Raw genomic sequence first — 26,963 nt, 5'->3', positions numbered from 1 at the left:
CACTCATACTAACTCATCATTGCAAAAACATGAATTAAATGGCAATCCGGTATGTCTTCAGTGTTCAAGCAAGGAAATAATCATGGGAAATTCGAGCATAATCAAAAATGTTCACTAAATTTCAAAAATGAAATTTGAAATTCAAGTCATGGCAAGCTAGTGTTTACATTTATAAATATATGTCAGAAGCACCTAAATCTATATTTTCAAAAGCTAAAACCCTAGAATATGTGCTCAAACCTCGATTGAGTCCTACATTTCCCGAAACCTGGCAAGTGCTTTTTTATGAATAAGCATCTTGTAGCTATCGCCTGCCTGCACCTCAAGGCTAGGGTCCAACTTTTTCTGCTGACTTCCAAGTCCTGCTCTATTTTCCATGGCTTGTGTCTGGACAGGCTCTATCATTCCACTTCCATCCTTTCCTAGCCCCTGTGCATCAATTTATCCATAATACAAGAAACAAGAATAATGTGGAAATGTTAGAATCATTCAGAAGATATGTTGAGAGAACACCAAATGTCTGAGGTTATCCCATCCAAATTCATAGGGTGCTTGTTTGAAGAAAAAGGAAATTCTAGTTCTAGGATTAAATCACCACTCTAGCACATCCTCAAAAACAGGAAATTTAAAAGCTGAGCTGATTGCAAGTGTAAACAAAGGACTATATCAAGCTCTCCACTACTCGTAATAATAAATATAAAAACTTGAAGTACAGAGGGAATGAATTGATACCAAGCCTTCCTGCCAGCCCATGTTGCGAAGCATCCGATTACCAACATTCTTTTCATCAATCGCTTTGTCTGCTGTAATCACCTCAAAAGTATCGAGGTTGACATCACCAACCGCGCGTCCTCCACCAACCCCGGGAGGGAATGGCATTGTATCACCCCTCCTTGATGCAAAATCGCGAGCTTCAAGGACACAATTGGTAGAAACAAATGTTTTCTCAAAAGTCAATCTACATATCTGAGGTGAAAATTTACCAGCAAACCTATTGGTTTGCTAACCTACTATTTGGATATTTAGAACTTCCATTCAACATATAAAATTAGGGCTTCAGCGAAAAGAAATTACTTCTGCCATATTTTTCAAAAGTACATAAACCTACAACTATAGGAAAAGAGACAGAGAGATAAAACATCAATTACACACAGAAAATTGTTTGGTTTCCCAATCACGGAGATTTCTTCAATTTCTCATAAAACTAAATCTTACTCAACACCTAAAGCGAAACAAAAGCTTTATCTATACTCCAAGCCTTTTCATCAGGCACCAAACAATTTTTTGAGTATGAATAATTAATAACTGTATTTCATGTACACCTCAGCAATTTTTCATAATACTTGAACTCAAAAGCAATGAAACCTACACAAATTAAGCAATCTTACTTGAATCCCCAATTTCGAGGTCAGCCAAATCATTGCCAACTGAAGATGACGAGCCATATAAATTTCTTCTCTCAGCTGCCCGATCCCTGTAGGTTGTTTGGGACTGTTCCTTATGAGTTGAAGCAGAAAGAGGCATTTCTGAAAACCTTCTTCGTCCACTTCCAACAGACGCAGATGGTGTATATGAACCCAGGGAGGAGACATCTGTTTTAAAGGGAGTAGCAAATGTTTGTGTATCAACATTTGCAGAAGATGAAGCGGACATAGATGGTGTGGCAGATGTAGAGCCAGAATAAGAAGTATCTGATTTAACAACACCTCTTCCTGAGCCCCTAATAACCCCCATAAGAGTACCCCCAAGGCTGTTACTGAAGGGTCGTGGATGTGCCTGAGAGTCAGTAGCGGCAACCTGTGCAGTTGTGTGACCTCCCGGATTAGACGCGTTAATTTCCCTTGCGACTGTCTCAGTTTTTAACTTGTTCTTTGCAGAATGTGCAGAAGAATATGACCTATCGTCAGCAGAACCAGATAACGGATTGTCCTCCAGTGCCACACGAGTAGCTTGTCCCTCATGACTCCTCTGCTTCCACATTGTCAGCACATTGTTCATTTTTTTCTTGTTTGCCAGAATACTGCTTTTTGAAGCAAGTTTTATCTCCTTTGATCTTTCTTTCTCTTTCTTCTCTGCAGCTGCAGCAGCAGCTGCAGCTGCCTGGACAGCATCTGCCAGTGAAGCTGGCTTCTCGTTTGAAGTAACAATAGTAGCTGGTGCAGAAATCACCACTTTTTTAGTGCTAGAACCATCAGATGCCTTAGAAGGTTCAGACTCGTTATTAGATGTTTTATTCTGATTTTGATCGGTGCATGGGATGTACTGCTGAGTATGGTGGTCATATGAATACCAAATCCCATTATTACCATCATAGTAAAGACCTACATGCCACAAAAAAATGCAGAAAATTAAAAAATAACAAGAAGATTAACATAACACTTTCACAAGTATACCAGTGTTCCAAGCATGCAGATAAAAAAAATAGGCTCAATCAAGACACGCAGCCTAAAATATGCAAAATTTTCAGGAGAATAGTACTAGCATGAATAGTGAGTGTATGCAGCAGACACATACAGCACATGCAGAGTTTTGCAAAATTCTGCAGCTTCATGCCTTCTACAGAACCCAATTACATGAGAAAATAAAAAGGAAAAGGGGTGAATGCAGAAAAAGATAAAAACAGCATGAAAATTACTGGCACTCCTAGACCATAACTATAAGTGAAGAACCAACATGCATGTTTTGGGTACTCTATACACTTGCTTTTAAGCTTTGGCTCATTTAAAAAGTTCAAATAAAATAACAAAAGTCTTGAGAAACCAAAAGTACATGGAATTACTTTGGAAGTACATGATAGTTGATACATATCCTAAAAGTGCTTTGGGAAAAGTTAAACAAGTTCCTAAATATAAGCTTTTTGGATAAACTTGACATAGAAACATACCAGTATTCCCGTCATAATAAAACCCAGAAGTAGCATCATAGTAATAACCAGATGCTTCGTCCCAAACAAAGCCTGATTGTGGTGCACCAACATCAGTACCAGGCTGCTCAGGACCATTAGATTGTTTGTCATCTGGATTGTATTCTTTGGGAGCCCATCCAACAGAATCATACTGAAGATTAGAGAAAAGCACAAGACACATATCAAATGTATGGCAACTTAACGTTATATCAGAACTACAATAAGTACACCACCTCAACAAGAAATACATAATAGTGTGGCATATATAATATACCAGAAACAACTCTAGTCAGAAATTTCCATCTACAAATGGAATCAATTGCGAAAAAACAGATATGGAGAAACTTCCAGGATATGAGAAAAGCAAATAACCTAGAGGCTGTATGTCAAATTAGAAAGTCAGTTAAGAATTGTTTATGTTAAATATACTTCCATTAACTGCGACTGATAAAGCGAAGGAAAAAAAGGTTGCAATTATGCTAAGATTTCATAAAACTATTTTTTAAACTAGTTTAATACCATGTTGTTTCACATATCTTTTCAATCCTCCCTCAAACGGAATAGCAAGAAAGGATAACATAAAACGTCTAATATTTCTTTTAAGTCTTCACAATGCCTTCCTCAGGTAAAACGTCTAGGTAGAGTCCCAACTATTTTCCACCAGATTGCACTAGTTATTATAATTTTTGTTCATCAACCAAGTCAGGAAATTAGCACAAAATAACTGATCTACAAGAATCACAAGGACCAACATGGCTAACTTGCATGAAATGATTTCAAATTGACAGTATTTTACTGCAAGTCTGCAACAATACATATAATGTCTTTTAACTTTACAAAAAACAAATTCATCATATATACGTGTTAAGAATATTATTAAATACTTTTATATTATTTTAAAGTATCTTTGGAGTATGTCATAGGATTAGATTTTATATTATTATTAATTTATTATTAGGGAAATGCTTACAAGTGCCCTAGTGCACTTGTTACGAAGTCCAAAAGGGAAATTTTATCTTGGGAATGGTGCATTCAACCATTTGAAACTTTAAAAATTGATTGTTTCTACATTAAATTCATCATTTATTTCCTTGACCTCTTAACAAGTACCCTTAGGCTTTGTTTGGGAGTTTGGAGGGGAATGGAGGGGAGGACTTTGGGGGGTTGGAAATATATAGAAAAATGAACAAAAAATTCACATTTTTTGAAAGAACAGTTTTTTAGAGAATGATAAACTAATACTTATGATTAATATACTTTTAATTTTAAGAATATAATAACAACGTAGATTGGATTTGAAAAATTCATATAAACCTTCCATAACCCCCCAAAACCCTCCCCCAATACAATTTTTGAGTTCCCCCAAATGAGGGGGATTTTTTATTATGAGTAAAAAATTAACCTCCAAAGCCCTCTCCTTCCAATGTCTTGTATTTCTTCCACTTGCTCCTTCCTTTTTTCCAAAACTCTCCGCTCCCCTCCCCATCAAACTCCCAAACAAAGCCTTAGGGAACTTGTTAGCATGACCCTTATTATTATTGCTAGGATTTGTTCTTGATTTAGGATTGAGTTTGTGTATCCCTATAAATAGGGATTTGGTTTCTTGTATCAAGTTACTATCAAATATTATCAACAAAGTTCAAGCTTTTATGAGTTATCTCATCTTTTTTATCTAAAATCCCACAATTTCAACAATATGAAAAAAGAATAGAACACCTGTTGGGAAAATGTTGCAGCCTCAATAGCTGCAGCTGCAAGACTGCTTGATTGTGAAGTTCCTGACACCCCTGATCCAGGCCCCAGTATGCTTTTTGCATATGCTACTCTTAGAATCTGCCCATTCTTCTCAAGGGCCGTTCCATTTGTTAAGTCAAGAGCTTTGGTAGCATCCTCTACCTAAAAATGGGTATATTAGCATGTTAATACCAATGAAGAAACCTTAGACAAAAGAGTGAAACAGAGCGTGTCACTTCCAAAGGACTTCGTCTGGCAACAGCAAGGAGCAAATACAAATAGAAAGCTATTGGTAATTAGTTCAAATAAAAATTTCAAAGCATTATCTAAACAGCGAAATTGGTAGAATTCATTCAAATATAGGTCAAGTTAAATTTTCCATCGAATACATCAGTAATATCCACCAAAACTAAAAGTACGAATTCACACTTCAAACACTTCTACAATTACAAATACACTAGATAATTGTAGAAACAAGATATCACCAAATGATTTAATACATGCCCTTCCTTTAACTACACAATGACATGAAGCGGGAAAAACACACATGTCACGAACATCAGAAGAAAAAATCTAAAGGATCATTAGGCATAAGGTGTACCTACCGAATAAAAATGTACAAATGCAAATCCTCTTGAGACGTGAGTGAACTTGTCTCTCACAAGACGTAGATCCTGTAATTGATAATACCGGCATTTGTAAGCACATAGCTAGCAATACAAACGAGAACAACCCCCACTCCGAGTAAAAGGATAAATTAGTTTGCACAGATATTTAATTAAACCTTGATTGGAGCATGCTTGGAAAACTCATAGCGGAGCATTTCCTCATCGGCATTTTCATCCAATCCACGAACAACCAATACATGAGTTGGACCTGATTACATGCAAATTATTAATTGCAGAACATAAACAAACAATCTGTCAGATAAAGCAGTTATACTAACCCGCCTCTAAACCTTTCTTTCCTAAGGATGTTGAATTTGATAATGAAATATCTGCTGCAGGAGCATCATCTGTGCGTGGTTCATTACACTGCACCGATGAGAAAACAAAATGGAACCATTCTTATCAATACACATGTACATGGATACACTTACAACTCAATTAAAAAATGGGTTACTACCCCCAACTAATTTAGACATGCTAATTAATCCAAAGCAATAGGCATGAAGAAAGACTGATTCTACAATAGCAACAGAAATGCAAAATTGATGCAAGAAATAATATGGACCTGATAGCAGGAAGTCCGGCGTGCAAAATTGATGTAGCTACATTCAATGCACATCCAATCAGATGGTATTGTAATGCTCTTATGACTGTGACCTGGTTTCATAGCTCCATCTGAACCTGCACCTCCAGTTGGCTTACTACTGCAACAAAATACAGCAGAGTTGTAATCTATACAGTTCACTTGAAAGAACAGGTCTTAAAAGCATCAAAATATAACACCAAAAAATATTTAGTTAACAAACCCTAAAAATAAAAATTATACCTATATTCAAAGAAAAGTTTTCTTCCATCAAAAACAAGACCATCACCTCCGAGTTTGTCCATCATTACTTGTGCAGCTCCCTAATCCCATAATAACAATCTTAGTATCATTCTTGAAACCAAAATGTACAATATTGGAAAATCAAAAGGATTAATACCACGGAAGGAAAATCAATAAATGCGAATCCACGAGAGATGCCAGAACTTCTCTCTTTTATAACACGAACATGACGAAGGGGACCCCATTCCGCCTACACAAATATAAATGATTTTGTCAGAAGCACTGTCTAAATATAAAGAAGTAAATTAGAGGCTAAAACAAATTAAGTAGCACATACAAGGATTTGGTATAGATCTTCTTCGGTCATCTTCTGTGAAAGACCTTTCACAACAACAGTTGCAGATGGAGCCTAAAAAAATAGCTTTCTCAGGTTATTCAGAAGTGTTAAGATAATCACCTAAAAAGGAATAACGCCATTCAACACATACCACAGAATAATGCTCCCTCTGATGTTTATCATCATGGTCCCTGCGTCTTTCACTTCTATCATATCGATTGTCAGCATAGTTGTCTTCGCGATAACTTCTACTACGGCTTCGACCTCGAGGAGACCTAGATTTTGGATGATCATCATATCCACGAGATTGCGAACGGGAACGAGAGTGAGAATGGGAACGGGAGTGAGACCGAGATCGAGAACGAGATCGCGAACGCTCATGTTTCCTATGCAGACTTGGATCTTTTTCCCGACTAAGACATCTCTTGTCTCGTTCTCGATCGCGTGATTCACGTCGCCTCCAATTACTATCTCTTCTGCCATCTCTTTCATAATCAGAATCATAACTATGCCGACCATGATCATAATCCTTCTCATGACTATCCTCCCTCCGATGATGGGAAACACGGGACTTGTGGCCATAATCATCATATGCATAATCATCACGGTCATGCCCTGCAAACCTGGCAGGTTTGTCATAGCCTCGATCACTATAGTTTTCAATGTTGGTATAACCATCTCGAAACTTATCATACTCCGGGTACATGTCAATCTCCCGATCCCTAAAACCATCCATTTGGTTGTATGGTTCATGATAAGGTCTCTGAAAGCGTCTAGATTCCCTTTCAAGTGGATAATCTTCATCGTAACCCCTCCGTTTGGATTGACTCCACTGGCCAACAGCAGGTCCTGGTGGCAAAAACGCCTCCCCATCTAAAGCATCATGATGGAAATTATTTCTCTGGTAAACAGCATCCCTTGGATATCTTTCATCTATAAACCGTCTTTCATCATAAGCGCCACCGACTCTGCCAAAAAAAGGGGTAAAGTGGGAGGAAGGAAAGAAAAAAAAAACAATTGCCAATGCGCATCAAAATGAATATCCTACCCACATAATTCTAAAACAAACATCGTTCCAAAAGGAAGGTGCATCTTAATTGACCAACGATATATTTTTACCCATATGCTATTACCATAGAAATGTAGATGATAAGTAGGCAGCAAGGAACAGTTGGACTCACCGAAAATTTGGCTCATGGACCGCACCATAACCCTCAAGAGCCTGTGGATTCAAGAGAATAAGTTATGTCAGCAACAAATAATGAATGATGAGACGAGGTATAGGCAAATGGAGTCCTTATCCTGACTGCCCCCACGGTTAGCTAGCTTTCTTTCATTCATAATTTCTCTAAGGATGAACCCTAATAGTTTCTTTCCCCCACATCACATAGGTGAATTTTATTTACTAAAGAGGAAACCACAATTACGCTGTTATTATCCCAGCCTTGATGCAGTGCATAGCGACCAGGATCCATTTCTTCGCCCCGGGTAGCTCTAGATTCAGAATGAAAACCTTTCTCCCCTGTAATATATGCACAAACAGATAGAATTATCTACCATGATTCAATAACCAATAACTCCCATGAGTTTTGAACCTTGTTAGCCTCCCAATTCGAATGTAATCCTCAAATACAATCAAAATCCTCCCTTTACACATAACCAATCCATCATCTCTAGAACTAATTTCGCAGATTAATGTAAAATTCATCAATTAATCCATTCATTCATTCATCTATGAAAAAACTAAATGATCTTAACCAAGGTAATTATGATCCTAATAAGTGAATAAAAATTTGAATTGGCATGTGAAAATCCGGTGAATTGAAAAGGAGAAATGCAAGAGTAAGGGCTTTTACCGATGATTATGCTGTGTCCAAAATCGCGATTGAAGATCTAGGGTTTTGGTCTCTGGTAGAGAGAAAAGACGAAGAGCGCGTGTCGAGCGTGAGAGGAAACTGAACTTTGAACGATATAAGGATGAATGTGATGTGCAAATTTTAATTAGAAAAACTCTCTTGTCTTTGATGACAGCATGAAATATATTTAGGGGGGTGTATTGGATTAGGATTTTAAAAGACTATTTTAATAAAAAAAGTCTTTAAGATTTTAAAAGACTGTGTGAGATTGTATTGATTTTGTGAGATTTTAAAAGACTTTTTATGTAAAAGACTTTATACACTCAAGATTTTAATGGATTTATCACATTGACTTTTAAGGATTTCAAAGGATTTTATGGGATTTTAAAATTTTAAAGGATTCAATGAATTTTAGGGAAAAAAAGAACAAACTTACAAGTGTGAATGATAAAAATAATGAACAAATAAATTCTAGCGTTTGAATAAAGAAAAATAAAACCAATAAAAAATTCTTTTACTATTGATTTTAAAATTTTAAGGATTTTATGGATTTTATAAGATTTTAAGGGACTAAAAAACACTCTTAACACATTATTCTCCATACACATTTTTAATTTGTTAAAAATGTTATTCCCACAAAATTCAATTGTACATATTTAAAATTATGACAGCCCTTACAAATCTTTCAAAAAAAAAATATTGTGCCAGCCTTCATTTTGTGTTTGAAATTAGAGAAGTCGTTTGAGTTTTTCTAAGAGAGGTGAGAGAGAGAGAGAATAGAGGAGGGAGGGAGAGAGAGAGAGAGAGAGAGAGAGAGAGAGAGAGAGAGAGAGATGGAGAGATAGAGAGACGAAGAGAGAAAGGAGAGAGGGGGGAGGGGAGAGAAAGAGAAGGGAGAAGAAAGAGATAGTAACTTTTAAATGAAAAACAATCCCAAGAAATCTCATCTTTTCATGAAAGACTTTTTCTTGTTAAAATTACACTACAAAATCCCACAAAATCCATCAAAATCCAATTTATTAAACAATCCTTCGAAATTTGAATGATTTTGAATACCATGAGACTTTTTTTAAGGGATGAAAAGTCTTGATTGAATACCTCAAGACTTTTTTAAAATGACAAAGAGTCTTGATTGAATACCACAAGACTTTTTTTAAGTTGCAAAAAGTCTTGATTGAATACCACAAGACTTTTTCATAATTAAAAAGTCTTTTAAAATCTCATAGAATCCTAATCCAATACATCCCCCTTAATCCTCTAAAAATAAAAGATAGTAAAATATTTCCACCCAAAAATATTAGAATATGTAGTTAATTTACTCTTTCAAAAAAAAAAAATCTAGTTAATTTATCATTTTATTTTTATAAAAAGTTAAACTAATTCACCTTAATTGTCAAATGAACTTGAGACCTTCAAGATTTTTTTTTCTTCTTCTTCTATTAATGAATTTTCATTGACTATTCAAACGGGTAGCTCAACTGATTTGAAAGAGTGTTCAAAAGAGTGAGTATTAGAGAGAAGTCAAAATGAATATTCACCTTAATAGAGTGAGTATTATAGAAAGTGTTCAAAAGAGAGTGTTGCTAGCATTACTCTAATTTGGGAAAGCAGTTCAATATTTCACAAATTAAAGGTCTCAAATTGGGAAATGGATCACTTGTTCCTACATATGACCACATCCCATGTGGTTTTTGTGAGCGAGGATATAGAGAAATTGAAAATTAAAAATGAAGAGATGAGATGAGAGAGAGGTTAAAGACGAGATAGATGTAAACATAAAAAGAAGATGAGATAGATAGAACATATAATGCAACACTGGGAGGGGAAGGGGAACATAGGGTCCAAATCCCTTATATTGCTAGACATCTACACTTTAATGACCTAAAATGGTGGTTTACTCGGCTACATCAACAAAAAAACATAAGTAAATGCCAGGAAGAAAACATAGGTAAATGAGAGCGAAATAGTGTGTTTCTATGAAGAGATTTACAAGCGATGTTTATAAACAAAATAATTGAGCCTAAATTATGAGATTGACTCATTTTTGATGTGTTCATACAACTATAGAACTGGTAAAAACTTTGCTTAAATACTTGAAAAAATATATAGAGGTTTTGCAAATGTCATTGTTGTGCTGAAAGAATTGTAAATGAAATGGAGACTGGATATGTGTTTATTCAAAAATGACAATTTATAGAGAATAAAATACTACGATGAAAATTCATCTAAAAACACGCAATCTTTCATTGAATCTTTCAGAATTTATTATTTTTTTAAGGTTTTCTATCTAAACACACTAAGTTGACACAAATACGGCGACAGTGTATTTGCATACAACTTTTTTTTTGTCAAAAAAGAGAAACTTAAAAATAAAAAGACATTTTTAAATAAAATACTTTTTTTAATAATTATTGAGACATGTTTTTTTAATACTAATACATATTTTTGTTGGATAAGTATAATTTTATTAATAACAATAATGTCTAGCTACATCATTGCATGCGGATCATCGACTCACCTTTTAGGAAGGGTTGCAGAGGACATACACAATCACGTGTTTAATAGCTAAAAGAATCATAATGCAAAAGTCCAAAATCTGTACATGGTCCAAATTAAAAAGTACACCAGTACAACTTTTAACTTTTAGTACCGGTGTTATGAGTAATTTATTCAATATGTTAGATAGAGTTCTAGTTATGTTTGTTGATAGTTGGTTAATTAAGTAATATACATAAACTTTTTATATAAGTGATATTGAATAGATTTATTTGTAAATGTTAGATGTGTGACATCAAATAGTTAGGTTTACAATCATGATCCATTATCGGAAAGTAATGTTATTTTATTGGTTAACCGAGCGAGATATCAGAAGTTAAAAGATAAAATTGGTCATTTGTTATCTGTCAGACATGGAGATATATAGACATTGATAGGTGAAGGTATAATTCAAACACTAAAAATATATAATCAATCTAGGAAAGACATTAGATGTTTAACTAATTAAACATAATCTCACACAACTTTTAATTTAATATTTTCACCAATATTTTTCTACAATCATTACTAAACCAAACATCTTTGAAAGCCCTATCTTAATAGCTTGAAAAACAAGTGAACATTACGACTATTACTAAGTCTCTATCCAAGTCTCTATGAATTCGATAAAACTAATGCTTTTGATTGTCCCTATGGAGCTATCAACGTGCCACCTAAGTTTGACCCACGTGTATCTTTTTAAGGTGAAAACTTACCCGTCCCTTTTATTTATCTTTCTCATTGAATTAAAGTTGCATTTTTTTTTAATGGCAAAATATATTATATATATTAGGGGATTAAATCTAAGTATTACACCAAAAAGAGAAAATAAAAACACCAAAAACTCCCAAAGAAAAACCACCAACACCCTCAAAATGTCGGATCCCCAATAACAACTCCTCAAAGAACCGACACCGCCAACAATAATCAATTAGACACTCGATTGAGATTTTGCTTCAAACGTTCAGCTGCGACCACCACTCAAGTTCCGGTCTATCGGAGGAGACATCACAATAGCCTAAAAGGACCTGAGTCATAAACTTGCTCCCGACCTCAAATCAAAAGCGATCGGCCCACAAGACTCCCGACACAAGTCAAGAAGGCACCCCTCAACTCACGAACCACCAGAGCAGACACCTAAACCTGTCCAAAAACTCACCCACCAATAACCCAATGCCAAAATCCAAAGACAGAAAAAGTGGAACAGTAGCACAAAGCGAACCAGCTCGAACACAAACAAATCAAAACAAACCACCAAATCAACCTGCATCACCACCACCTGAATAGGCTGGCGCACACCCCAACCCTCGGCTTGACAACCACAAAAAAAAATTGATTAAGGTTGGCTTTAGTTCCAACTTCTTGACAATTAAACGTGCATCGATTTTTACAATATGCATGTCACTATCATCACATTTTTACAATATACACATATTGCTATCACCACATTTTAAACGTGACTTGTTTAAACGTGCATTGATTTTTACAATATGCATGTCACTATCACCACATTTTTACGGGAAATATTTCAGTGCCAAAGCAAATGGTGCCATTGTGCCATAGAACCAATCACATTCTGCCACATATCCAAATCTTTTAAGATTCCCTTCACCTTTTGTGGTTTGTGTAGACAGAAATGAATGGCACCGTGCCATTATGGCACGGAAGTGCTGCCCCATTTTTACAATATACACATGTCGCTATCACCACATTTTAAACGTGACTTGTTTCCGCGTGAAATTGCTTAATTGGGATTGGCCCTCTTTACTAAACCAAAATACTCTTTCCCCAATAACAATGTTTGTTTTAGGATTTTTCTTCAAAAAAATGTTTGTTTTAGGATTTCAAACGTTGCAAAAGTTGAAATTTGCAAGATTTAGAATGTTGAAGAGCAGGCCTAATTTGTTGTTCTTTACTTCGGCAATAGTCATCTATTGTATTTTCCAACCAAGATAATGTTTGTGTTTGTATAGTCTTTAAATTGATCTAGCTTGCATTCCAAAATTCAATTTTGTGAGAAGCTATAGTTTGTTTGTTGTGTAAAAGTATTTTTGGTAAGTCAGCCAAGGAAAAAAAGAAAAAGCTCTAAAATGTTTATAAGTTGCTTCCATTCTCTACCTGGTTATAAGACAAGTTAACAAATTCAAATTATTATAATAATGCTATATGCTATAAATATGATTTGTAAAACCTTATTATGTCTATGGATTGAAATCATGCGACTTTGGTAATTTTTTGTATTTCATTATAGCATAAGTTTAGGTATTTGAAGATTCTTATTTTTTTTTTTGTCTGGTTAGCAGTAAATTTGATAGGCCTTGTATAATTTTTTCTACTATATGTTTGGCAGTGTGCGTTTGGAGTTCCATGATTTCTGATGTCGGCATAGTCATGCTTGGTTGAATGCTTGATGGCAGAACATTTATAGGAAAGCTCTTAGAACACTTGTTAAAAAGTTTTAAAAAATATTTTATATTGATAATGGTGCTTTCAACGTCCTAAAACTTTAGAAATTGACATTTTGTTTTAAGATTTTGAGGCTCAATAGAGATTATGCTGAAGAATTTGATTCTTTTACAGAGTCTTGTTCATGATAGTCATTGCATTTCTAGACATGAGTTCTTAGAACAATAATCAAATCATAATATTGAATTTGTAATTTATTTGTAAGGTTCTTAAAATAAATAAATAAATAAATAAATGTAAATCAATTGGATCTAACCACAATGGCTAAGGCAGGAGTGTGAGAATTGCTTTTGAATGTATTGTGTTGTCTTGAGTCTACTCTTATATGCTAGTTACAGGCTTGAACCTGCCCTTTCCTATGTCATTGTAAATATTTCATGACAATTAGCATTAGTTCATTGATCCTTATTTTCATTGCAACATTTGCCAATCTAATAGCATTGATCCTTATAATCAGAAGCTACAAAATATTTTAATTTTTTGTTTTTAAAGAAAAACTTACAAGAGCACCTAAGTGAGGATCGCATCAAATATTATGCGGTGTTATTCTCTAACACCTACTCTTTTATTGAATGAAATTCATGTAGATCCACACTTTAGAAATTGATCCCATATAGAATGGTGAGATCCGCATGAGTTTCATCCAATAAGAAGGTGAACGTTAGAGATGGTGTTAGAAAGAGAATGCTCCTACCGTTTCTCATATTATATAATGGTACCCTCATAATTTATAGTTTTCTTTTTGCAAAGATGTTAGAGTGTGCGGAGAATTGAAGGAGTAAATAACAACAATTTCTATGACATATATTTTTTTTTTTTTGGTCAAAAGATTTTCCATGGCATATTATAAATAACTACAATATGCACAAAATTATAAACACGATATCCACAAATAAATACTCTCTAGTTTTTTTTATAAAAGACAAATGAGTCAATAAAATACGATATATTTGGTTTATAATATTGATTAAATACATCAACTTTTATTGACTCGTTTATTTCTTATAAAAAGAATCAAAGGATAATAAAATACTGTAAAATGGTTAAAGTGTTCTGCATTGAAGGAGTAAAATAAGGCTCACAAATTTAAGATATCTTTTGGGATTTTCAAAAGAGTGGTGATACACAAACCACCCCATGTGGCATACCACTTTGTACACCCTTCATGTGGCATTTTTTAGTAATTAAATTGAGGGCAATTTTGGCCAACAACAAAATGTAAGGGGCAGTTTTGTAACACAGACCCTCACTTCTCTTTCCCAATTCTCCTTCCCTTCTCCTCTCACCGCCTTCTCTCCGTCCCGGCCTTTTCCCGACGAAGACAACCACCGCGACGGCGAAGGTACCGCGAGGACAGGACAGTCCAACAACCAGTTCCAAAGTTCGTTCTCCCATCCCTACACCACCACCCAACGCCGGCGCCAAAAAAAACTGATAGAAGATTGTCTATCACCATCGATGTCCTTAAATCAATCTCTCCACTTTCTCTCAATCGGTGTTGCTTCACCATTGAAGGTGAGTTATTTCTTGTTTTTGCCTCTTCAACATCTGCTGTTGTTTGCATTTAAGGTTATTTGTCACATGATTGTTTACATCTAGGTTTATTTGCTTTTAAGGTTACTTGAGTTTTATTTCCATCTTGTGTGTTGGTGAAAATGCAGTTCTGGTAGCAGCTTCAAGCAGAGAATCTGATTATTTGTGTTTATATGTGTTCAATTAGGGTTAGATCTTGTTTGATTACAAGCACATATGGGTTTGATGGGTCAAGGTTTTAGTGTTGGAACTGATATTGGTAAACAAATGGTTCTTCTTGGTTGGTTGCTCATGTTGATTAATTCACAAAAGTATTTTCTATGCTTGTACAGAAGGTTTTATTTTGATTTCATTGACAGGAATTGTGTTGTGTTTACATGTTAAGAGAATTGCATATCTATGTTTCTATGTTTCCTTGATACAAAAAATTGACCGACTCGGAATTAATCGCAGTCGAGTGAAACTTTGAAAACCTTGTTAGTTTAGTATTTGTTGTCGATGTTTCACTTTCACATTTTCCCTTATATTACTGTTTTTAATAATTCTACCTTCTTGAAGCCAATTTTTAATAGTAATACTACTACTAGTTAATTACATGATTTCATTGATAAGTTAAAAAGAGTTTGTAAGCAAAATCCTTGTTATTTATCTTCTCTGTAATAGCCTATCAAGTATGAGATGTTAATATGACATAATTTTATAGTATCGTTGGGGATTGCTTTTATGGCTGGAGTGGTGTGTTGATACTGCATTGCATTTTGGTTGTGCTATTAACTGCTGTCACAGTTTTAACAGGGGTAGCAGGTTCAAATGCATGAATGTTGATGGTGTTTACATGGTTCCTTGAGATAAACTTTAAGTTATTCATCTATTGTGAGTTTTGTTACTATATATCACCATTCTCTCGTTTTAAACTCTAGAAAGCTTTTGTTATGCTAGTGTAGAAAAAGTTTGTAGTGTTATTTTGGATTTTTTATTCTTGATTTGTTCACCATTATTGATGTAGTTGATGATGCACAATAGGGTTCTCAAGGATAAAAGGTCCTGATATCATGAAGGTAATTTTTCTGTTATCTTGTTTCGTAGCCTTTGTGCGCGTGAGCTTTTGAAATGTATATGGCTTATCATTTACTTGGTCAAATCTTATTAGTATCTGGAAAACATATATAGGTATTCTGATTTTAGTTAGTTACTATCAAATCTAAGGGTAGATAACTTGTTAAGACTCATGATGCATGTAAGCTATTTTAAAGTAGATTTTAGTGTCATAAAAACTGTCTCTTTATTGCAAATTTGATATGAAACTACAACTTTTTTATTGTGATCTAATAAGGGGGTAGAGATCCTCTCCTGTGAGAATACCACTGCAGGCTGTCCAGTTTCAATCATGACCATTCAATTGGTCTTTTATGTTTTTCAATGAACCTAGATCAGCCAAATCAATGGCTGGGATTCCACTGGACCCTCCAGTGACTGGAGAGGATCCTCTCCCCTAATAAGGAGTTGTGAAACTCACTTTTGCTCTTTATTTTCTCCAAATACCTTAAAACTCCCATCTCCTAATTGGAAAGCTTGTTGAAACTCTAGCTGAAATTGAATTTCAAGCACCAATTATCAAGGAGATTTCACCATATTTTACGAGCCTTTATTATTCCTTTTCTTGATTGCCACTTTACATTTTATATGTAATTGTGATGCTAACTAATTTGTGACAATCAAGTGCTGACAACTCTGATTCAAGTCTTGAGTACAAGCTCACAAAACTCTAAAATTTCTTAACAATTGTATATTAGTAAAAGAAATTAAGGAATTTTTACTTTTGTCAGAAAATTCAAGCGAACCAACTGATGTTCAGATGAAGAATCTTGAAATGGAGAATGAAATAGAGGTAATCCATGCGTCACATAATGAATATCATCAAGCATCAAGTCTGCATTCAACTTAAAGGTCGTGCAAGAAAACATGTAGATGATGTGTTAATATGAATTTCGTGGATGAAGAGAGAATGGTGTAATCTCTTATTGAACAATAGTACAATATAGTACTCTCTAATCTTGTAAAGTACTATCCTTTTAATTGCACTATTTATGGTTCTTAGATAGATGTTGACAAAGGGTGAATAAGATGGATGCAAGATAGATGTGCACATTGTAACAACTAAATAGACCATGTTTAGTTAAATAAATATTGTTTCTTTGTCAGCTTACCATAATAATAGTCAGCTATAGTGATTCGTCACCGTCTCTTTGAACTTCTAATGAACATTGTTTTGTTCTTTTATGGACTTATCGCCGTAAAATTTGTCTTTAACAGGCTTTTGGAAAAACTAACCAAAACTGTGATTGACTTAACCATGTTTTGTCAATGGCGTAACCACTTTTTATTTTCATTCCCATTTTTTCTCCCTCGCTAATGTTCCACGTGATTTTTGTGGAAGGAATACATTTGGGTACACTAGTGAATCTTGATTGATGAGCATGAGTGAGAGGTGAATTATTTTCTATCTTTGACAAACTTTTGGAAAACTAACCAAAACTAGGATAGACTTAACCATGTTTTATCAAAGGTGTAACCACCTTTTATTTTCATGCTCATTTTGTCTCTTTCTTGCTATTTCTCCACATGCTTTTTGTAAAAGTAACTTCTTTAAGGTATACTAGTGAATCTTGATTGATAAGCATTAGTGAAAGGTGAATTATTTTCTATCTTTGACATACTTAAGGCAAACTACCCAAATTTCTGATGCAGTTAACCACTCATTTTCAAAGATGTAACCATAATTTCTTTTTGACCACATTTTTTTAAGGTGCGTGACCACTATTTTTTCAAAAATTAGAACTTGTCCGTTTTTAGGCGTGATAAACTCACAGATTGTAAAAGAAGTTATTTATGGTTGGAAAGACTTTTAGTGCAGTGATCAAATTAGATTATGTGTTCGATTCGCCAAAAACGGGATTATTTATACCTGGGAAAGATAAACTAGCCAAATATATGGTCTGTGTGACCACATTTTTTAAGGTGTGTGACCACTATTTTTTCAGAAATTAGAACTTGTCCGCCTTTAGGCGTGATAAACTCGCAGATTGTAAAAGAAGTTATTTATGGTTGGAAAGACTTTTAGTGCAGTGACGAAATTAGATTATGTGTTCGATTCGCCAAAAACGGGATTATTTATACCTGGGAAAGATAAACTAGCCAAATATATGGTCTGTGTGACCACATTTTTTAAGGTGTGTGACCACTATTTTTTCAGAAATTAGAACTTGTCCGCCTTTAGGCGTGATAAACTCGCAGATTGTAAAAGAAGTTATTTATGGTTGGAAAGACTTTTAGTGCAGTGACCAAATTAGATTATGTGTTCGATTTGCCTAAAACAGGATTATTTATACCTGGGAAAGATAAACTAGCCAAATATATGGTTTGTGTGACCATATTTTTACAGGTGTGTGACTACTATTTTTTCATAAATTATGACTTGTCCGTCTTTAGGCGTAATAAACTCGCAAATTGTAAAAGAAGTTATTTATAGAAGTTATTTATGACTTGACGCTGCACTACTAAGATTACTCATTAAATCTTCGTTAACAACAACAACCCAACTATATGTACTAAGAGCGTCTAGATCATCAACGAGATTAAAGAAAACTTTTTAATATTAACATCCTTGTGTGATTTCGGAAAATATAAGAGACACAAGACGAATAGGATGTAAAATCTACAAAAATCATCTATGTTGTCCCCTTCTTGAAGGACCTTCAGCTTTGAATGTACACTATTAATATCAATAACTTCATTCACATCAAACAATGTTCTAACATGACTATGCCTATCAATCGATTCCGACAAAGATTCTCCTACAATAGGCAAACCTAGAGCCAAACAAAGGTCTAGATGTTTAAAGGCCACAGTCCTAACGCCTACTCTAAATCCTAAGCTACTTGCATCCCACCTATGCAATAATTCCTTCAATAAAGTACCATTCATTCCTATATAGGTCTTCATTTCCACCAAATATCGGAACGAAGTTTTCATAATTCTACTCCTTTGCGCATCAGACAATTTTCGGTTAATATCTACCAACTTATTGGTACGGGGCATTTGAGTCTTTATCTGTGGCTGAAAAATGAACATTATTCATTCATTAATGACATAAAACAAACAATTACATACACATTAAACGTTTCATTAATTAAATTGTACTTACACCAACACCGCCATCCCTTTTTCGTTTGTTTTCATTCATGATGTTAACCTTATTTGCTGTATACAAAAACAATTTCTATCAACAACAATTAAAAACACACAAACACCTATTCTCAATACACGTTACAAGAACAATATGAAAAAATTCATCTTATAACTAAAATACAAACACATATTACAATCACACGTTTTCCACAAATATTGAAGAACATTATGGAAATAATACTGTGACAAGTTAATGTTTTCCTATCTTTGTTAATCATAGACATACTTACAAAAATTTATTTGCACTTAACCATATTTTAACATAGACGTAACCACATTTTTTTCCTTCAAATTTCTAACATTTTGACCATTTTTTAACAAAAGTGTGACCACAATTCTTTTGATTAAGAATTTGACACCAACTCTACATGATATCATTTAGAGGAACAACCACAATCAAACTACAAAAATTGGGGAAAACTTAAGATTTTTTACTAACAACAATAAAATGATAATCATCAACAACCCAAAAATGCAACAATCAAACAATAGCAAATAACAGAGATTTTAACTCAATTATGAACTAAACAACTAGATACTATCAAGCTTCATTTAACCCTGGTGTGTCTATGTATCTTTTTCCTAGAGAATTCAATTGATCTAAGCACTGCATTCAATATCAAAGCTCTCATTTTCACAACTTTCATGGATGTGTTGTTTTTATATCAAAATCAACCTGCTAATCAATGGACCAACCTAAAAATGCATCAATGTTAACGCTTCTATATCGAACTTAGGAAAATAATAATAGAAGGTAACCAAACATGTTATTGCAATGAGCATAATCCATTTTTTATCATTAACTAGACTCTAACCCGTGCGATGCACGGGTTTTGTAGAATTTCGTATATAAATATCATACTGATTATACATTCAATAATATGCTATAAAATAACTACAAAAGGCAACAAAAAATGCAAAAATTATACCAATTTAAGCTATATTAACTTTATTTTCTTATCAAATAATATTACCAGGTTGTGTTCATGAATTTGTTCTTTCTCAACCTTTATATTCAATTACATTCATGTTAAAAGAACAACTAAAATAAGCAAATTAAAAATAGTAAACATGTTTGAAAAGTCAAAGGGAGAAAACAAAGTAATGTTATAATCAAGTGTAGTGATTTTTGCAAATAAAAAGTCAGAATAAATTACTGTAAGTAATATAATATATGAGAAACAAAGAGGCCAACAAAATTACACTAAAAAGTGAAGTTTCTAGTGATAAAATTATCATATGAATCAGTCAAATTATCAACAATTTTAAAAATGCAACTTTAATATCATTACACGTAGTAAGCATACATCAAGAAACGGATCCTAACCGTAATGACTGTTAAATCTATAAAAATGAGAAGAAAAAGGAAAATAATAATAATAATAATAATAATAATAATAATAATAATAATAATAATAATAATAATAATAATAATAATAATAATAATAATAATAATAATAAAGAACGATCATCAACAAAAGAACCATTAATAATGAAATGAAATTGCTATCAGAAAAGGAACTTCTAGGGTATTTGTGGCTTTAAAAAAATACTTTAGTACGGTATATCAATTTTAGGAGCAATAATATTTCAATCAAAATGGAGGCGGTTTAGTGGTGAAACTTGTACAGTGCAGCCATATGGTGCCCGGTTCGAATCCTTGGAAAACCTTTTTTTTCATTAAAATTATTCAGACCCACCAAAAAAGGCGGGATTAGGGTTAGGTCAGACTGTCTAACATTTATATATATTAAGATTGTTCAATGGGTTAATGAGCAAATCATTTAAAAAAACATTCAATTTTGGAGAAAAACATTCAAAAACCATAAACACAAATCCTCATCATAAAATAAAATGAAAATTTGAGATTAACCTCACCTAAGAACAGAGAGATTACGGGAAGAAAACAATTGCTGATTGTGAGCCGACAGTAGCTGTGAGACAACGGTTGCTGTAAAGAAAACGGATCGGTTGGAAGAGATCGCGGAAGAGGACAGGCGGTGGGAGGAAATCGCGTGTTGGTAGTAGAGAGAGAGACTTCTCAGGTGAGAATAGAGAGAGAGATATGAAAGATCTGTTGTCCTTTTTCCTTTTTATTTTATGTTTGTTTTAATTTTATTTTTAATGTTTTATAAGCTACTTTCCATGTCACTAGGTATCTTTTTTTAATATTCTTTTTTTGCCAACTCAAGAGTGGTAGGAGGGTGTATCACCAAAAGGGTGTTCACCAATCTTTTTCCTTTTTTCAAAATAAGGTCTAAGATCAATAAAGTACACAAAAATTGCTAAGTTGACAAACTTTTAAATTTCAAAACCATGAGACTACCATTACCTAAAAATTATATTAGACCTTATCTCACATAAAAAAGATGGAGCTTATTTGTAAGGATATAAGTTAAACCCAAATATAAAAACCTAATATAACTTAGGGTAAGTCTCAACAAAGAACTCTTTCTTGTATAGGGGAATAAGATTTTTTGTGGGCCAGAGTTTTTGAAATAAGTGAGTCAAGGCATTATTAAGAACATCCTGACCCAGACCTGGACACAAATATGCTTTCACAGCATAAAAGTAATAAAAAGAAAAAGTTAGATCTTTTAAGTATCCTTTAATCATGTGCTTAACGATTTTATTTTATTTTTTCAAAATGAAAACAAAAAAACATTTATAAATTTTAAGTACTATTGCAGTTCAAGAGAGAAAATTTCTTTGAACCACCTCAATTTAGTAGAGCAAAATGCATTATCACCTTCTTCTACAGATAATTGCTTTGTTGACAGTAATAGTATTTGGAGACACAAGTTGGACTATTGAAGCTTGCAATCCCAATGACATGGAAGCTTTGATCAGTTTCAAGAATGGAATTCAAACAGACACATCCGGTCGACTCGCGAAATGGCTTGGACACAGCTGCTGCAAATGGGAAGGTATTGTGTGTGAAAATTCATTTCAAATGATGAAGGTATATTTCAAACACAAATGACAGGGTGGATTTCTCCTTCTATAACACTCCTCACATCCCTTGAAGTTATTGATCTTGGTGGTTTAGTTGGTCTTAGTGGAACAATTCCACTAACCATTGGTAATCACCTAATAAATCTCCAAAAGCTTTATCTTTATGGCAATAATTTAACTGGTTCAATACCAGAAAATATTGGAGAGTTGCAAAATCTTCAAGAACTGGCACTTCATGAAAATAGGCTATCTGGTTCTATCCCTTTGAGCATTGGAAGACTCGACAAACTCAAAAGGCTGTTGCTTTATTCAAATCAATTTTCAGGTATGATACCAAACTCACTTGAGGATTTGAAAAATTTGGTAGAGTTGGATGTTCATGGCAACGCTCTTACCGGTAAAGTACCGGATATATTTGGTGAAATGCAGACTTTAGAAAAGCTTGACCTTTCAAACAATTTGTTAAGTGGGAAGCTACCGTCTTCACTAACTAATTTAACTGTCATTTCGGTTTTGTACTTGGACACCAACTATCTCGAGGGAACCATTTTGTTTCCCTCGAGACCGGGTGAAATGTCTTGTTTAGCCTTCTTAAGACTTCATAACAATCACCTTGTTGGAAACATACCTTCCAATTTTGGTCATCTAGTGTCACTTCAAAGAGTTTCTTTATCAAAAAACAAATTTGAAGGAACATTGCCATCTAATTTAGGAAATTTGGTATCATTAACTGAGTTTTATCTTGGTGAGAATTTCTTATCTGGCCAATTACCGAAATCAATAGGCCAACTTTCTCACCTAATAATGTTGAACATCTCTAGAAATTTGATTGAAGGACCATTGCCTCAAGAGATGTCTTTTCTTCAAAATCTACAAACACTTGATCTTTCTTTCAACCATTTGAATCTCTCTACTATTCCAAAATGGATAGGGAAAATGTCATCGCTTTCACGCATTTACTTAGCCGGTTGTGGAATCAAGGGCCAAATTCCAGAGTTTTCACCAAAAACCATTAGTCCAATTCAAGAACTCGACTTGTCAATGAACCTTCTCAATGGAAGCATTCCATCATGGTTTGGAAGGTTCAGTCAACTCTACATGCTAAATCTCTCAAGAAACTCTATTTCTTCATACATTCCTAATTCTTTTAGAAATTTGCATGATTTGTCAGTTCTTGATCTTCATTCAAATAGATTAACAGGCTCCATATCTACAATTTTCGACATTGAACAAAGTATTTTTGGAGGATCATTAAAGTTTGTTGATCTTTCTGATAACAAATTCTCAAGTGGAATTGAGGAAATCGGTTTAAGAGGGCAATGTGATATTGAGTTTCTCAATTTGTCTCATAACCTTCTTAAAGGTAAGATACCAAATGCTATTGGGAGAATGAACTCTCTTACTAGTTTGGATTTGAGCTTCAATGAGTTAGGACTCAACTTACCTGAGGTGCTTGAAAATGTAACCTCATTGGAGGTATTGAAGCTCCAGCAAAATCAGTTCAATGGAAATATACCTATTGGGTTTCTTAAATTGGTAAAGTTGAAGGAATTAAACTTATCTTACAATTTTCTTGAAGGGGAAATTCCAAAGGGTAAGCCTTTGATTGATTTTTCTAAGAGCTCTTATTGTGGAAACAGAGGTTTATGTGGAAAACCTCTTAGCCCTTGTAAACATTGAGAATTGTTAAATTCCTTCAATTCTAAAAATTTTGGTTTTTGCTTGGTGCAAAAACATAGAACTGGGTATATGCACTTATTTCACTTGGAAAAGTATAGATTCTATCCTATATTTACATCCATTCTTCATGTTTCCTTCTAGAAACTGAAAGTTGTGAGAAATATTGGATTTTGTTTATGCAAGATAGCACTGAACAGATAATTTTGGAGAAATGAATGATCTTTTCCCCTCTCTTGTTGATGTATGCATGCTTAGTTTGAAAGTTTCCCTTAACTTCAATTGCTTAATGTATTCTCCTTCAATGTATATTTCTGTTCAAAGTTTTTGCACGCTTAGAATGTCATTGTCATTTATGCTAAATATGTCATGCAGCTGTCTAGATGTTGTGTTCCACTTCAAAATTGTCTCATTCAAACTATTTTAGTTTTTTTTTTTTTTTTTTTTTGCCAAAAATGGATACTTCCATCTTTTAACTATCTGATTCAGAGTTCGATCCTTGACCGATGCATATGGAAAAACATTTGCTAGGAAAGGTTAACCCTTCCTATATGCAGCTCTAAATCTTGTGTTAATTTTACCTATCAATAAGAAGATAATAGACATTTTAAGTAAACAATTGTGTGCACTTTTCTTTTGTTAATCTCACATCACACTTGAACACAAATTCTAGAAAATGGAAATAGAAAATGTTTTCACAAAGTAATCAGGGTCTAAGTCTTTTCTCTTAAAACCATTTTTTTGGTAACCAAAGGTATCCTCCGCGCGCAATTGCGGAGACTAATCCCCTCAAGGTAACTGAGATCCATTTAATGGTCGACCTCTCCCAACTAATGTTTTTCCATATGCATTGGTCAATGATCGAATTTTGGATCAAATAGTTAAAGGACTCAAATATCTACCGTTTGTGTCACACTATAAGGTACCAAAAATATGATATGATAAAACAATGTTATCTTGTTTGTTATCATGTATGCATGAAACAAATGATAGGGTACCTGTTATATTGTCCGTATCATATCCATCCTTATTCAGCTCTATATCATATCCAACCACTAAACAGACCTAAAGTTTCAAATTCTGTCAAGGTTGTAACCTTCAATAAAGACCGAATAACCAGAATGTGCAAATACTACATCTACATTGCTTTACCCTGCATCATAAACTTATGTTTACTAATTCATATGATTAAAGTTTATCAACAATGGATATAGTCAGGTTTCAGAAACCATGTCATTTAACATTATATAACAACTTGAATATGTTAAGTTATCTAAAGAAGCAAGTTCAAATGCTATGGATGTAGTTGGAAAACAAAACAGACAATTGCCCTATTAATGAAGAAAAAATTATTGTCCAATTTACTTCGTGGAATATTTTATATTTTTAGTTTCTAAATTTTGTGTAAATTTTACCTACCAAAAGGGAGATAATAGACCTTTAAAGAAAACAATTGTGTGCAACATTACAAATTTACAATTAAAAACATATTTTAATAAATGGAAAGAGAAAATGTTATCACACAGTAAACGAGGTCTAAGCCTTTTATTATTAAACCAATTTTATCAAGTAAACCAAATGTATCATCTGTGCACAACTGCCGAGACTAATTCTCTCGCGGCAACTGAGATCCATTCAAGAATCGACCCCTCCCAACTAATGTTTTTCCACACACGTAGGTAAAAAGGACGGGTATCACAAACTTGGCAGGACTCTTTTTGTGTCCACCATTTTGCTAACATAACGCATGGAATAGCTCATAAAATAAATTTTAGTGTACTTTCATAACTGTGTCCTTTTTTGGGTGGTGTTTTCATAACTCTGTCTTTTCAAATTCAATGATTTTAAAATTTTATTGACAAATCAATATCTGGTCATTTAAAAATCTTTTTTTTTTTTTCCAGGATTGAGATGATACAATATGCAGAAGCCAAGCTCCTCATGCTAGTTTCACACCTCATTTCTATGTCTAAGCGTAAATATTTTTTATAATTTTAGGAACATCTATAAACTGATTTATTCTAAGAACCTTAAAAATTAATATTAAATCCAACGTTATATGATTCATGTCCAGAAGTTGAATGACTGCCATGAACAAGGCTATATACGGCACCGCTTGTATTTCTTGCCCCTTTCTTTTTTATACGCGAGTGGTACTACTTTAGTATAACTCGTTTTGAATAATATTAGCTGATTCAAAAAAAAAAAAGGCTATGTAAAGGAACTCAAATTCTTGTAGTTAAAATGTGCAACATATTCCCCGAATGACCTCAAAATCTTAAGGACAGTAACTTGGTAGCATTCACAACTCTTCAAAAACCAAAAGATATGAAATATAAACAACAGATAAATTGTGGCATTGAACTAATTTATCTCAATTACCCCAGTTGATATTGGGCTGTGACATTACTGATTTGTAGTTACTCTAAGCGAGTTACTTCAAAGGCCATATTTAAAGGTGATAAATAAGGTTTTTCAATGACTTTCATCTAAAAAAACCAATAACAATTTTTAAGAGCATCACCAAGACAACAGCCGTATCGGTCACAATTATGACCTTTTGCATGTCTATATTAGCCAACCAAAAAACATACTAACGGAATTGCAAAGTATATATTTATCTGTTTCCTCCAAATGTCTCTTTTTAATCTTGTGTTAATATTAATGCGTCAATAAGGAGATAATAGAACTTTAAAGTAAACACTTGTACATCTTTTTTGTTAACCTTACAACACACTTGAACACATATTTTAGCAAATGAATAGAAAAAGTTATCACAAAGTAAACGGAGTCTAAACCTTTTTTATATTAAAACGAATTATTTTGAGTAAACCAAATGTGTCATACGCACACAACTAGAAAGACTAATTTCTTCGCAGTAATTGAGATCCATTTAGAATTGATCTCTCTCAACTAATATTTTTCCATAAACATCGGTCGAGGATTGAATCCTCAAACATCTACCATTTGTGTGTTGGTAAAAATTATAGGTATCATAAACTTTGCAGAATTTGAAACTTGAGGCTCCGTTTAGTGTCCATCATTTTGCTAACATAACGCATGGAAAAGCTCATAAATGAAAGTTTATATAGTGTACTTTCATAACTCTTTCTTTTCAAATTCAATGTTTTTTAAATTTAATTGAAAAAAGCTTCTTCAAAACAAAAAATATTGACAATATTCAATATCTGATCCTCTAAAAATCCAATTAAAATTATTTCCA

General features: G+C 33.7%; 2 protein-coding genes, 1 long non-coding RNA gene and 1 pseudogene across 6 annotated transcripts; 2 read left to right on the top strand and 2 right to left on the bottom strand.

Moving 5' to 3' along the window:
• Positions 1-98: 98 nt before the first annotated feature.
• On the bottom strand, positions 99-8,443 carry SUA (suppressor of abi3-5). Of its 4 annotated transcripts, none has more exons than XM_085735110.1 (16): positions 8,327-8,443; positions 7,898-7,992; positions 7,652-7,692; positions 6,622-7,438; positions 6,471-6,542; positions 6,291-6,383; positions 6,134-6,213; positions 5,873-6,011; positions 5,586-5,673; positions 5,424-5,515; positions 5,245-5,313; positions 4,622-4,801; positions 2,885-3,056; positions 1,389-2,321; positions 733-911; positions 99-429 (listed from the first exon to the last, which is right to left on the bottom strand). In XM_085735110.1, the coding sequence occupies exons 2-16, from the start codon at positions 7,943-7,945 to the stop codon at positions 253-255; spliced, it is 3,180 nt and encodes a 1,059-aa protein (XP_085591236.1). In that variant the 5' UTR covers positions 7,946-7,992; positions 8,327-8,443; the 3' UTR covers positions 99-252. The 4 variants fall into 4 exon arrangements, with proteins under 4 accessions (XP_085591236.1, XP_085591237.1, XP_085591238.1 ...); XM_085735111.1 differs by having other exon boundaries at positions 5,873-6,008; XM_085735112.1 differs by lacking the exon at positions 7,898-7,992.
• Positions 8,444-14,437: 5,994 nt separating this feature from the next.
• LOC146900416 (uncharacterized) lies at positions 14,438-17,066 on the top strand. The gene is made up of 4 exons (XR_015022114.1): positions 14,438-14,842; positions 15,647-15,733; positions 15,867-15,918; positions 16,687-17,066. It is a non-coding gene; the product is annotated as an uncharacterized LOC146900416 (long non-coding RNA).
• Positions 17,067-18,392: 1,326 nt separating this feature from the next.
• Positions 18,393-19,905, bottom strand: LOC146900415 (uncharacterized). The gene is made up of 2 exons (XM_085736944.1): positions 18,521-19,905; positions 18,393-18,488 (listed from the first exon to the last, which is right to left on the bottom strand). The coding sequence occupies exons 1-2, from the start codon at positions 18,989-18,991 to the stop codon at positions 18,393-18,395; spliced, it is 567 nt and encodes a 188-aa protein (XP_085593070.1). The 5' UTR covers positions 18,992-19,905.
• A 1,085-nt stretch (positions 19,906-20,990) lies between these two features.
• LOC146900414 (uncharacterized) lies at positions 20,991-24,081 on the top strand (annotated as a pseudogene).
• Positions 24,082-26,963: the final 2,882 nt, after the last annotated feature.

Source organism: Medicago sativa, chromosome 8 (assembly GCF_051527215.1).
Source record: "Medicago sativa cultivar Bolivia chromosome 8, Bolivia_mono, whole genome shotgun sequence".
In the NCBI taxonomy this organism is placed as follows: Eukaryota; Viridiplantae; Streptophyta; class Magnoliopsida; order Fabales; family Fabaceae; genus Medicago; species Medicago sativa.
Note: the sequence above shows the minus strand (reverse complement) of the source record. Positions and strands in the feature narration are given on the sequence as shown.

Excerpts from the sequence above, each read along its gene's own strand:
- LOC146900415 (XM_085736944.1), bottom strand. The coding sequence starts at position 18,991 with ATGTTCATTTTTCAGCCACAGATAAAGACTCAAATGCCCCGTACCAAT. Across the intron at positions 18,489-18,520 it reads TTCCGAAATCACACAAGGAT|GATGATCTAGACGCTCTTAG; the intron begins GTTAATATTAAA and ends TTTAATCTCGTT.
- SUA (XM_085735110.1), bottom strand. The coding sequence starts at position 7,945 with ATGGATCCTGGTCGCTATGCACTGCATCAAGGCTGGGATAATAACAGC. Across the intron at positions 6,543-6,621 it reads AGAGGGAGCATTATTCTGTG|GCTCCATCTGCAACTGTTGT; the intron begins GTATGTGTTGAA and ends CTATTTTTTTAG. Across the intron at positions 6,214-6,290 it reads TTATTGATTTTCCTTCCGTG|GGAGCTGCACAAGTAATGAT; the intron begins GTATTAATCCTT and ends TTATGGGATTAG.